At 42.0% G+C, this 13579-nt stretch overlaps 1 protein-coding gene across 3 annotated transcripts in view; it reads left to right on the forward strand.

The window, feature by feature from the left end:
* Nucleotides 1–13579, forward strand: part of fmnl1a (formin-like 1a) — a 294620-nt gene that overhangs the window by 98797 nt on the left and 182244 nt on the right. For all 3 annotated transcript variants that reach the window (XM_048614675.1, XM_048614674.1, XM_048614676.1), the window contains exon 2: nt 3762–3845. In XM_048614675.1, coding sequence (XP_048470632.1) covers nt 3762–3845 — 84 coding nt within the window. The remainder of the gene's footprint in view (nt 1–3761; nt 3846–13579) is intronic.

The following is a 13579-nucleotide window of genomic DNA, read 5'->3' on the forward strand; positions in this document are numbered from 1 at the left end:
GAAATTTCTGAAGGAGGGTCTAGGCCCGAAACGTCAGCCTTCCTGCTCCTCTGATGCTGCTTGGCCTGCTGTGTTCATCCAGCTCTACACCTTGTTATCTCAGATTCTCCAGCATCTGCAGTTCCTACTATCTCTTTCTTCAAAGGATATTGTTTGAAGATTCTTCAGATCAGGGCATAGAGACTGATAGATCAGTGAGTAACTAGGTGCAATGTAGTGCAGAGAAGTGTAAGGTTATTCTCTTTGATAGTAAGACTGATAGAAAAACTGATTATTTTTTGAAAAGGCAAGAAACTCTCAAATGTTGATGGTCAGAGAGACTTAGATGTACACATTTAAGGGCCTCGGTACATGGCATATGAGTACAGAAAGCAATTAGGAAGGTAAGTGGCATGTTGCAAGGGAACCGAAGTGCAAGAAGAAAGAAGTAGAACATAGAATAGAACATAGAACATTACAACACAATACAGGCCCTTCGGCCCATGATGTTGTGCCGACCTATTATCCTGCTCTAAGATCAAACCACCCTGCATACTCTACATTTTACTATCATCCGTGTGCCTATCCAAGAGTCACTTAAATGTCCCTACTGTATCTGACAAATGTTTCTATAATTGTGCAGTGGTTCAGTGAGCCCACACCTGAGGCATTGTGTGCAGTTTACTCTCCATGCCCAAGGAAGAATATACTTTTGGTGAAGATGGTGCAGCAACGGTTCATGGAATTGATTCCTAGAATGAAAGGGCCACAAAAAGAGGCTAAGTAACTTGGGCCCACACTCCCTGCACTGTCTAACAGTGAGAGGTGACCTGATTGATTAAGGTAACGGACAGGGTAGACACCAAGAGGTTCATGCCTAACTGGAGAATCTAGAAAAGGGACTTTGTCTCAGGATAAACTGTCGAACATCTAAGATTGAGACTCAGCCACCAGGTCTACATGCAAAGATCCTCTGCCTACTTTTATCAGCTTCACTTGAATTTTGATTGTCTCCCCTGTGGATTCTTCATTGTTGATTCTATTCTAGTCTGAGGTAAATAGGCTTTTGATCTCCCAGAGAATCAAGGGATAGACAGACTCAACAAGGAAATGGTAAGGAGGCAGAAAACCAGCTTAATGTCATATTGAACAGCAGGCCAGGCTCGAAGGAATGAATGAACTTATTGCTAATTTTGAGAGGCTTATTATGATCAGTCTTTGCAAAAATACCCAGAACAAGAAGTGTCTAAACACTGACCTAATGTTGGTCAAACAGCTACTCTGATGGTGTTTGTTCTATGAAGAGCTGTAGGCAGTCTTGGACAGACAGTCAAGTAATTCAGATGTTGTTCAAATTCCTGAAAATTTTCTTTTAAGAACTGATAACTGATAACTGTAACAGTAATCATTGAGTTGTCAAATTGTCCTAAACACCCAACTCCTTCAGAAAAGTTTTTATTTCATCCTTCCTTAGTGCAGCACATGCATGACTCCAATTCCACAACTTGTTGTCGAAGAAACGTAATAAGTCACTTATTATATCAAAGAATCATTTGCAGGGTTTGAAGAAGGGTGACCTGTATCTTTGCAAGCCAATTAGAGAGGAGTGGTGAAAATCAGACTTACCAGGAACATCCATAAGCCAAAAATAATTTTTTTTTAATTAATCTGCCAAACCCATCAACACAAATATGGCATAAGATACAATTTTCACAAACTTCTCTCATTTTATTGAGCATTTATTTGTGAGAACTGTTATCCTAGGATTCCATTTTTGGATATGTTTTCTCATTTTTGATATATGCAAACTCCTACAGTTAAAGAAGCATGTATAGGCTTTTCCAATTGGAGCTTAGCTAAGACGCCCACTTGCAAAAATCTTCTGCTCACTCTTCACAATTGTACAATCTCTTTGTTTCTCTGGAATCTTTTGATCTCTTGAAGGAGATTGCTGGACTGGGGAGACTTGGAGATTTTGTTTAATGCAATTAAACCTGACTTGATCAGGCTGAAGACTTTCTGGATAGTCCTCCATCAGCTGGGCCCCGAACAGGCCCCACCACCAAGTAGAAGTATTCATATAATTATTTTCATTGCAGAATGGTCAAAACAGTCTCAGGGCTGGAAAATACACTAAATAGTAAAAGCAATTTGAGAAGAAGCTTTGTAAAGAATGGTCTTCCATAATCATCACTCAGAAATCAAAAAACTAGCATTGCTTTATTAGTAAGTCTTGGAGTGATTTCATACCAAACAGGATGAGACTTTTATGACTGTGGATGTTAGAGTGAGGTGCGGAATTCTCAGTAATCTCTTTGTTCTATACGAATGACATTACTTATTTAAATATCTTTTTGTTTTGAGTTGTTGTAAATTTTGTTTTCAGTGCAGTTAAACTGGAAAGGGTGCAGAAAAGATTTCCTAGGATGTTACCGAGATTGGTGGGTTTAAGTTATAAGGAGAGGCTAGATAGGCTGGGACTTTTTCACTGGAGCGTAGGAGGCTGAGGGGTAATCTTATAGAGGTTTATAAAATCATGAGAGGCATGGATAAAGTGAAGAGCAAAGGTCTTTTCCCCACGATATAGGAGTGCAAAACTAGAGGGCACAGGTTTAAGGTGAGTGGGGAAAGATTTAAAAGTGTCTTGAAAGGCAACTTTTTCTCACAGAGGGTGATTGCGCATATTGAACAAGCTGCCAGTAGAAATGGTGGAGGCAGGTACAATTACAGCACTTAAAAAACATTTGGACAGGTATATGAATAGGAAAGGTTTAGAGGGATAGGGACCAAATGCAGGCAAACGGGACATGTTCAGTTTAGGAAACCTATTCAGCATGGATGTTTTGGGTCAAAGGGCCTGTTTCTGTGCTGGACACCTCTATGGCTCTATCTCAGCCAGAATTATTAGTACAGATCTGACCATTCATCTTTGAGAGCTGTTTCACTGCTTATTAGACCTTGCTGAACTCATATAATATTTAAACTAAATTGTTGATACTGACCTGCTGTTGGAAGTCTAATTTGAGATTTATAGAACAGTAGGAACAGCTCTTTACAAATCTCACAGCTTCCACTATTGAAACTGAATAAACCAGCGGGAAAGAAATTTAAACAACACTACAGGCGAGTTGGTTAGACTCTGCAGATTGGATTAGCTATTTGTGGGCCTCAGGCTACAGTTTGCACACTCCTATTTGATGAAATTGTAAAGGAAGAAGCCTTTGAAATTTTAAACACATAATAATAAATCAAAAATTCTGGCTTTATTCATAATATAAAAAATGGCAACAGGTGTGTGCCATTTGGCCTCTCAAGCCTTCTCTATTATTTGAAAAGATCATGGCTGATCTATCTTAAATACATCTTTCTGCTCTATCCAAAAATCCCCTGGTTGCCTTCATATCCAAAAAAAACTATTGATCTCTCCAGAGACTTTCATTTAGAGTCATAGAGATGTACAGCATGGTAACAGACACTTCAGTACAACAAGTCCATGCCGACCCATTTCATCTAAAGCTATGTAAATCTAAGAAATAGGAGCAGGAGGCCAAGGGGACACATATCTTCTGCTCTACACTATAAAATGATGGTAGTTCAACAAAATATCTATTAGATTAAAACGACTGAGTGTGTACAGAGCACCTGTCGATTTTGCGCAAGTTCTGCAGACAACCTTATTCCATAATCTTAGAAAAGGTGTTACAGTTCTGACCAGGAATCTCTCATGTTCTACAAGTTCCTCAGCTATGATTGTAACACTCCTGTCCTCCATTTCTCTGCAGAATTGTATGAACCTGCCTCCAGACAAAGTGAAGTTGCTGAGCCAGTACGACAACGAGAAGAAATGGGAACTTATCTGCGATCAGGTAACTAGAGATTAATCTGCACTCAGATTTCATTTGGATCTTACAGTCTCTTACTACATCAACTAAACAGTGATTAATTTAAATAATACAGAAAAGAGAGATTTGTTGTCAAAATGTGTCATCTTGTACTCATTAGGACAAATACAAGAATGCCAAATTTCAAATGATCGCAACAATTTCTACCACAGGAGAATATGGCTGCAATTGTCTGGAATTTTGGCATCCTTACGTTTGCCTTGATGAAGAACTCCTGCGACATTTTTCAGCAATACTCATTAATGAAATACGTTGCTTGGGCAAAGTTTAAATAGGTAGCAATTGAAGAATGAGATTTAGTTACATCTGACAGTTTATCAATTTGGTCTTTGCTTACATAGATTTAGATGGTCAACATTTCTTTGCAACTTCCATCAGTTTTCAATTCTTTGAGATTAATTGAAAATGTTATCAGCACTTCTGATCTCAGATATTGAAGATTGTCTAAGGATCCAACATCACTGATTCAGTTTCCTTATCAAAGGAGCCCAAGTTAGCAAGTAATTTCCTCCACTGACAGCTCAGGAGCCATAAAAGTTTACACATGGAAGTGGTCATTCTACACATCATGCCATTGTACTATGTTCATGTAATGTAACACCATTCCCACTGCCCTCCTGTATTCCCATAGCTTTACATAGCTCGGCTTCAAATGCTTGTAACCTCTTCCCTTGCAAAATACATTGCTGTCCATTTCATCTATTCCCTGTGGAAATGCATTCTCTGTTCCACCAACTTTCCATCTAAAACCTATACTCCTAGCCTTCTTCTCACTGTCACATTGCGATATTACTTTTGTGATCCTTTATAATCATTTCTCTAACCAGAGAAATTGTCTTCCTTGATTCAACTTTTTAAACCACTTTGTGAGTTTTCTTTTAAATCCCCATGAAACTTCCTTTCATCCATTTCTTTATCATCCGTCCCTGGCGATACCTTTATGAATTGATGCTGCATACTTCAATCTACATGAAGTGGACACATTACTCTAACTGGCTAAACCATTAGCTGGTAGAAGTGTATTGCCCTCTTGTCTTTACATCCTCTATTTATAAAGCTTTTAGCATTTTTATTGTATTTACAGCTGCATTGGTATTTTCAAAGAAACATGTAATTGAACCCCAATGTCATCCCCCAAAAAACAGTAGCTAGTGGGGTAGTAGAAGCTACTGTGATTGAGATCTATAAATGTTTACTGGGGCAGGGTATTGAATGATATGGAGAAGAGATGGATAAATAGAGATAATGTGTAGTTCCTCAATAGTCTTCTCAAGAAGCAGAAAGGTCTGTTCCTATTCACATCGTCCTACTTACACACATCCTTCAAATATGCTTCCTTTTCTCATTATTTCTACAATGTACAGAACCTCATGTTCCTTCACACCAAATTCTACCTGCAATTTGTCTGCCCATTCTTCTACCCTAACCTGTCCTTTAGATCGATCTGTTTTAGTCTTTTTTCAAGATGGGTCATGGTTTCAGACTTGGGGCAAGAGTAGGGGTAACTTTCAGAAACCAGCTCCCTTGCCCCCCCCATCCGTTCCTGTGATGAAAGGTCACTCAGCCTGAAGCGTTAACTCTGCTTCCCCCTACAAATGTCGCCTTTTCTGCGAAGATTTTCCAGGCTGCTTTGCTTTTATTTCAGATCTCCTGTAGTATTTTGCTCTTGTATTTAGTCATTTAGAAGTATTTTGCAGACCATCTTTTTACAAACATCTTGAATGGGTTTTCCCCTTCCTGGAAACAGTGAGAGAGGTGGTGCAAGGACGAGATAATGGGGCTTCTTGAGCCCTCTCCCTATTTTGTTTGTTATGTCCATGGATGACTTTCTTGACCTGCTACCAATCAAAGCCCTCAAATGGTCAATTATGCCTCAACTCACTACTACACAACTGGTCAGAGGGAGAACACAGCGTTGACTCTTGGAGCATTCCATATTCAATCCTCTATAATCTCAGTAACACTGATATACCTCTGTTCTTTTACTATGCTTTTGTTTTATATATATTGTACAAGAGTGCTGTGTAGTTTTGGGAGCAATTTGATGTTTACTACCGTTCTATACTTGCTGGAACTTCCGTTATAGGACTGTGATTTTATATCTTCCAATGTTATTGGTTTCTGCATGAATCTTCACCCTATCCTGATACATTACAGACAGTATTCAGGACTCTATTTAAGGCTGTATCCCTGCTTTGACCCTTTGTGAATGCTTTGAGGTGCTTCACTTTTCTCTCTTTAGAAACATGTTGCTCTGTAGTGCTTTGGCTGTTTTTAAGTCTGCCCTCCTCTAAGTGCATAACCAAAGACAAATAGATCAGGAGTTTTAATCCCTGGTGCCTGTTGATTTTAACACGTTACAATAGGAACATTAAAGTTGACATTAGGATTTGTGAGTAGGAAATTAAGTAAACCACATGCCAGATCATCATCCAGTGACATCCACTGAAGCTACAATGACATTGGATGCAAAGAATACAAACTCCTCTGTGATGTGCTCTATCAGCAAAGTCTGCTGGTCAATAATGACCAGTTGGTTTGGATGACACTTAGCACCCAAGCCTCTACAATGTGTCAATACCTCCGGGAAAAGATATCAATACCTTCACATAAAACATAGAGATTTGAAAAAGTGGAGCTAAAATATTAATACAGAACTAACTATCTCTGAAACTATTTAGAGTCATAGAGCTGTACAGTATAGAAACAAATCCTCGGTCCAACATATCCATGCCGACCAGATGTCCTAAATTAATCTAGTCCCATTTGCTAGTATTTGGCTTATATCCCTTTAAACCCTTTCTATTCATATACCCATCCAGATGCTTTTTAAATGTTGTAATTGTACCAGCCTCCACCACTTCCTCTGGCAGCTCATTTCATACTCTGTGTGGAAAAGTTGGGCCCCTTAGGTCCTGATTAAATCTTTCCCCTCTCACCTTAAACCTATGCCCTCTAGTTTTGGATTTCCGTACCCTGGGGAAAAGTCCTTGGCTATTCACCCTATCCATGCCCGTCATGATTTTATAAACTTCTATAAGGTCATCCCCTCAGCCTGCAGCACTCCAACAAAAATAGCCCCAGTCTATTCAGCCTCCCTCTATAGCTCAAACTCTCCAACCCTGCCAACATCCTTGTAAATCTTTTCTGAACCCGTTCAAGTTTCATAACATCCTTCCTATAGCAGGGAGACCAGAATTGAATGCTGTATTCCAAGTGATGCCAAACCAATGTCCTTGGAAATTCAAAACGTAAAGCCCATAAATGAGGTTAAGGATGAAAATTGAATAATTATGGCAGGGCTATAAGTGGATGTCCTGTTGATTCAATTGAAAATCCTAAATGAGGTGCAGGTTTCCACTTTGGCAATGGTGTTGGGAGCAATAGAGAAGCTTCATATCAGTGAGATGAGAATGTTTATATAATCACTTTCTGCAATGCAGCACAGAATAGATGAGGCCGTGAATCAGTCACATCTTCCTCCTTCTGCCCAGCATCATGTCAAAAGCCCCTTGCAGACTTCCTTATGCTTTAATAACTCTTTTTTTATACACTCGACTTTTTGCAAAGGAAAATCAATTGATCCTTTTATGCATTTGCTATCTGCAGAATTCTATCAGCCCACTGGCGGAATTAATATATTCTCCTCATAACACTGTTTCAAAAATCAGATCATTATTGCTACTCAGCTGCAGCTCTGTGGGTTTTAGTAGCTGCTTGACTAATATTTGAAAATGCAAATGATAATTCTCATGTTCATACCCAGCTACAGCAAAGAGAATTTATTCAAGGATCAGCTTAACCAACAAAATATTTAAAATCTAGGGTTATATCTGTGATTCTCTGCATGACAGGTTCCAAAGCATGGCTGGAACCGTTACAGACACGCACCAAAATATTATCTCAAACAAAGTCACTTCTGTAGATACCTGAAATAGAGAGGTATCAGGATAGGGTTGGGAGATCTTTCTTTAAAGTACAATTTTCTTGTCCTCCTTTCCGAAGGAATTATGAGTTATCTTGGGCTGCAATTCCATTGCAGTTTTCCAGCATACATGTCTAGGTGGCCTTTCTTGAAGAGTGGGCTGAGACAGAGAATATCTGAGAGCTATTCAATTGTGGCAGGTATTGTACCTGGGCCTTCTTTCATCATCAGGTGTAAACATATGATCACGGAACAAAAGTAGGCTTTCGAATCTGCTCTGCTGCTCAATAAGATCATGGCTGTTCTGATTTTAACCTCAACTCTACATTCTTGCATAATCGCAATAATTTATTATCCCCTCGGTAATCAAAAATTTACCTATCTTAGAAATATTGAAAGGTTCTGCATCCACTGTCTTTTGAGGCATTCCAAAAACTCTCAGCCCTCTGAGGGATAAAATGTTTCTTTATCTTTGTCTTCAACAGGTGACCTTTTATTTTTACATAATGATCCTTAGTTTTAGATTCTTCCTCAACAGGAAATATCTTTTCACCATCCACCTGGTCAAATCCCTGAGGATCCTATATGTTTCAATTAAGTTACCTCTGACTCTTCTTAAATCCAGAGAATACAGGCCTAGCCTGTCTAATGTTTCGTCACAATGCAACCCACTCGTTCCAGGTAGAGTCCAGTAAACCTTCTCCGAACTGCTTCCTACGCATTAACATCCTTCCTTAAGTATGGTGACCAGCATTGCACAGAGTACTCCAGGTGTAGTCTCACAAACATCCTATATAATTGAAGCATAACATCTGGCAATCAATGGTTTTAACCCAAGCAGACATGGCAGCAGGAGTGGTTATTGATTGGGTGCATTCTGTATTGGGAGTCATGGCTGGAGTCCTGAAGTCAATTGGGAGGCAAACTGTCTTTTTCATTAGAATATGTTCAGTAGGCCAGGACTGCTAGAATCATATAAACCCTACAGTGTGGAAGCTGCCCATTCAGCCCATTGAGTCCGCAACAATCCTCTGAAGTGCTTTCCACCCAGACCCACCCACTACCCTATCCCTGTAACATTCCCCATGGCTAATCCATCTAGCCTACACATCCCTGGATACTATGGACAATTTAACAAGGCCAATCCACCTAAATCTGCAAATCTCTGGACTGTGGGAGAAAACCAGAGCATGTGGGGAAACCCACGCAGACGCGGGGAGAATGTGCAGACTCTACACTAGCAATCATCCTAGGGTAGTATAGAACCCGGGTACCCAGCGCTGCGAGGCAGCACAGCTAACCACTGAGCCACCGTGCCGACTCAGTACGCCATTGCTGAGTATGGATAGATAGTAAACATAGCCATGTAGAGAGATTGTATTGGAGATAGCAAGAACTGCCGATGCTGGAGTCAGCTTCAATACAGTGTGGAACTGGAGGAACGCAGCAGGCCAGGCAGCATCAGGGGAGCAGGAAAGTTGACGTTTCGGGTCGGGACCCTTCATCAGGATGGGGGAGGGGGAAGGGAGCTGGGGGGGAAGGTAGGTGGGATGGTGATAGGTGGATGCAGGTAGGGTTAGTAGGGATTGGTCAGTGGGATGGGTGGGGCGGATAGAAGATGGACAGGTTGTGTCAGGTCAAGGAGGTGTGATGAGAGGGAGGGTTGGATGTGGGACAAGGCCGGGGTGGGGAGATTTTAAAACTGGTGAATGCTATGTTAAGGCCATCAGTCTGTAGGCTCCTGAGGCAGAATATGAGGTATGGTTCCTCCAGTTTGCCTGTGCCATCATTGTGACACTGGAGAAGGCACAGGACATACATGTCATCCAGGGAGTGGGAGGGAGAGTTAAAATGCTTAGCAACTGAAAGGTGGTGTTGATTATAGTGTACAGAGCACAGATGCTCCGCGCATCAGTCACCGAGTCTACATTTGGTCTCATCGATTTAGAGGCGGAGGCATTGGGAGCAACAAATACAGTAGACCAGGTTACAGGATGTACAGATGAATCCCTGTCAGACTGTTTGTCTGGGGCCTTGGATGGAGGTGAGGGGAAGGTGTAGGGGCAGGTGTAGCACCTCCTGCGGTTGCAGGGAAAGGTGCCGGGTGTGGTGGGGGTGGTGGGGAATGTAGACCGGACGAGAGATTCACGGAGTGATGTTTATTTTCTATTTATTTTTTGTACGGGGTGGTGAAAGCAAATTTAGAACTAACTTCCAAAAAGAAAGTGGATAAATAATAAAAGGGGAAAAAAATTACATGGTTGTGGGGTTCAAGCAGAAGAATAGGGCTAATTGGTGAGCTTAGTCAAGGAGTTGACACAGGCCTCAGAGACAGTAAGAACTGCAGATGCTGGAGTCAGAGATAACACAGTGTGGAGCTGGAGGAACACAGCAGGCCAGGCAGCATCAGAGGAACAGGAAAGCTGACCTTTCGGTTCGGGACCCTGAAACAGGCCTAATGGGCCAAATGGCCTGTTCCTGAGCTGTATAATCCTTTCTATTAGGGAACTGCAGATCTCTGACGAGAGTGAAACATACGCAGCTGTGGATTTGTCTGGACAGTGCTTTGTGTATCCTCAACCCCTGAAGGTTAAATTGGTTGAGAACTCTAAACCATTTTGACTTCCTCCCGACTGCCATAGCCAACCAACAGTGGCTAAAATCTCTTAGCCTCCGAATGTTTTAGCATTCCCTGAGGGGTTATCAGGATTGCATTTACATCTTCTGGGAAGCGAGGTGATAGAGGTGGATCTTTTGTGTGCTCTGGTTATCAGCCAGATGATGATTCCCGCCAGTGCAGTTAACCAACAAATACTCACCAAATGGCTGTGTCCTCCCTTGGCTTCCAGCATCTCAGCGTCTAGGGTGCGAAATTTCAATGTTTAAGGTAGCCTGGAAAAAGTGATGGTTTAGTTGATTGCGTTAGACATTCATAACCAACGTATTCCACTCCCTCATTACTGCAAGAGAATGGTTCCTCCACTGGTGTTATTTTGACCCATTATTTGAAGCAGTGGTTTTGGATCTTTGGTTTGGTTAAGGAACCCTATAACACATTGTGAAATCCTGCAGAACTCCAAACATCTCTGCCTCATCCCCTTCCGTCATTACAAGGGCAATTAGGAATGGGCAATAAACATTGGCCTAGCCAGCAAAGTGATACCCTCATCAAATACAACCAATTCTAAAAACAATTAAAGTATAACACTCTTGAACAAATGAATGAAAATGCCAAAAAAAGGAGCATCATTCATTAATGTGTGAAGTATTTTAAAAATTAGCACAATTTTCAAATTGTGCAGAACCTTTGTAGAACCTTGAACAAAAACAAAGTTGCTGGAAAAGCTCACCTCGTCTGGCAACATCTGTGAAGGAAAAAAGCACCGTTAATGTTTCGGGTCCGGTGACCCTTCCTCAGAACCCTGATTGAGAAGCTGTGGATGGAATCTTATAGGGACTTGAATGACGTGGGCTATGGCGGGAAACATTGTAGAGTTGTTTGAGAAGTCCAGCAAGGCTTATTTTGATGTCGGGAATATTTTACTGCATCTTTTAACTACATGCTGGATGTTGAGGCTAGTTTCTGATTTCAGAGTGATGAGTTGTCTGTTCAGGAGGATTACTGCTTGTTAACAAACTTATTAACGACACATTCTGCCAAATTATTGATCAGTTTTCTATTGTACCTCCGCCCCGAACAAGCTAGGTACCAAGAATTCTTGACATGGTCAGAGCAGGTTCCTGGCGACTTCCACTTACCGCTAGCTGTGAAGAACACCAGGTTTCTCTCAGGGCACGCTCCATGGGCACTGGCTGCCTGCACACCTTGTCCATGGACATTAGAATCTGACATGTGCTAGCATCTAACAACCTTCCTAGCACATCTCTGGTTCACTTACAGTACGCTTCTGCCCTTCGATGCTGAACTTCAGGATGCAACTATCATTGTAATGCTGCATCAATGCTATGCACCAGGCTAATGGGCTGAGCCAAGCAGTAGCTCTAGGTTATTCGCTTGCTCTCTTAGCTCTTACCCACTTTGAGGCCTGGATGCTTGCGGCCTTCCTGCCTTGTCTCTTTTGTGCCTTGCCCCTCTGTCAGAGTAAGGAGGTTCCTGTACTCCTGCCGCGCTGTGCCGTTTAGCACAGACATGAAGCTAGGAGGTTTGTCTCGGTTATCTCAGCCAATTCAAGGAGGATAACCTTAGGTCAGGGTTCATGTTCGGGGGCATGGCCTTTTAAAGACTGTGCCTGTGCAAGGTTGCTGGTCCCAGCAGTGTGTTCTGCGTACGGCACAAGGTAGAATGGGGCCAAATCCGAAGAAGAGGGTGCTAGGGGGACGGGGTGGGCGGCTAATGAGTGAAGATTGGTAAGATGCGGTGAGAGAACTTGCCAGAGCAGAGAGAAATATTCCGTGAAGCTCAACAAAACTGACGCTAAGACCAAACTAGCCCACTGGCAAACACTATAATAGCACAGGTTAAAAATAATTTGCAGGGTGCCTCTCTGAATCCCTGCTGACATCGGAGAAGGATATTCACCTGAATAGTAGTGGGATTTCAAAGAATTTGACCCCATATTCTGTGCTTAAAAGTGCCTGTATGTTCTGCACATTAGCAAGGTTATTCCATGGTCAACTTGGATTTGTAGTCAGTTGCAGAACTGCAATCTGCAATCTATGAGTATAGCACAGTTGGGTGGTGAATTGTTGAGAATTGAACATTAGAAGTACAAAGCTACATGGAAACCATGTGGAGATAGGAAATGGCCTCACTATTTGCTTTATAAGGCCACAGTAATGTTACCACAGAGTCTTTGTGTCTGTTAGTTATTGTTGCATTACCTTAAGGTCATTGATTTCAGATAAATATTCATTCTTGCAATTTCTATCCTCCTTCTAATGAAGTTGCATACTTACGTATTTTAACACAAGGAAATACCCGGCAGTATCCTCACTGAAACAGTTACTTTGTCATGTGTGACTCAAGGCTTTGAGTGACAGATGGCTGGTTGACTATAACCAGCATCATGGCTGGGTCTCTTGCCTCCCCTGAATGGGCATCTCTGTTTACTGCCCTCTTTGACAGAGATCAGTTGAAAGTGACCAGGAGCAAGGGGCTTGGCCTCTTTTATCCCCCTGGTCTAAAGACAATGTGAAGAACGATGCAGTGCCAACCTGAGATTGAAGCTGAGGTCTTGCCCTTGTGTGTTAAGTTGATGAAGTAAGCCCCTGAGCCTTTGTGGGAGTGGGCACTTGCAAAGTATGAAAACTTGAGGCACTGACCCTTGTATCTCTGTGGACAGGGGAGTGCAGGGAGCTCCGAGCAAATGTAAAAGCAGGAATGTGAAAGAATCTTTTCCTTCTGCATCCCATCCGGCAGTTGATATACCATTGCAGATTGGACGATGGCGGAAGAATGCATTGGTTTAGGATGGAGCCTGGCAAATGGACTGCATGGGAGGCTACAGATCAGGTCTGGGAGCGAGTTGGGGTGGGGGCAGTCACCAGGGACAGGGGAGAGAATGACCGCAATGGCAGATGTGAACAACTGAGAAGATTTGGAGCCAGGGCCGACGCTTTTCTTTCTCTTTCTACCCTGGAGCACTGAGGTCAATTGGGAATCCAACTACCTTTCTGATTAGAATATAATCAATGGGTCAGGCATCACTGTGGCTTTGCTAAGTGTGTGTGGGTAGCGAGTGTGGATGTGGAGGGACAGTCTGTGTAGATGTTCTGTTCATTTTTTATATGAGGTGGAGAAAGAATGTCCTAT

The sequence above is a fragment of the Rhincodon typus genome, chromosome 30 (genome assembly GCF_021869965.1).
Source record: "Rhincodon typus isolate 14 chromosome 30, sRhiTyp1.1, whole genome shotgun sequence".
NCBI classification, from domain to species: Eukaryota; Metazoa; Chordata; class Chondrichthyes; order Orectolobiformes; family Rhincodontidae; genus Rhincodon; species Rhincodon typus.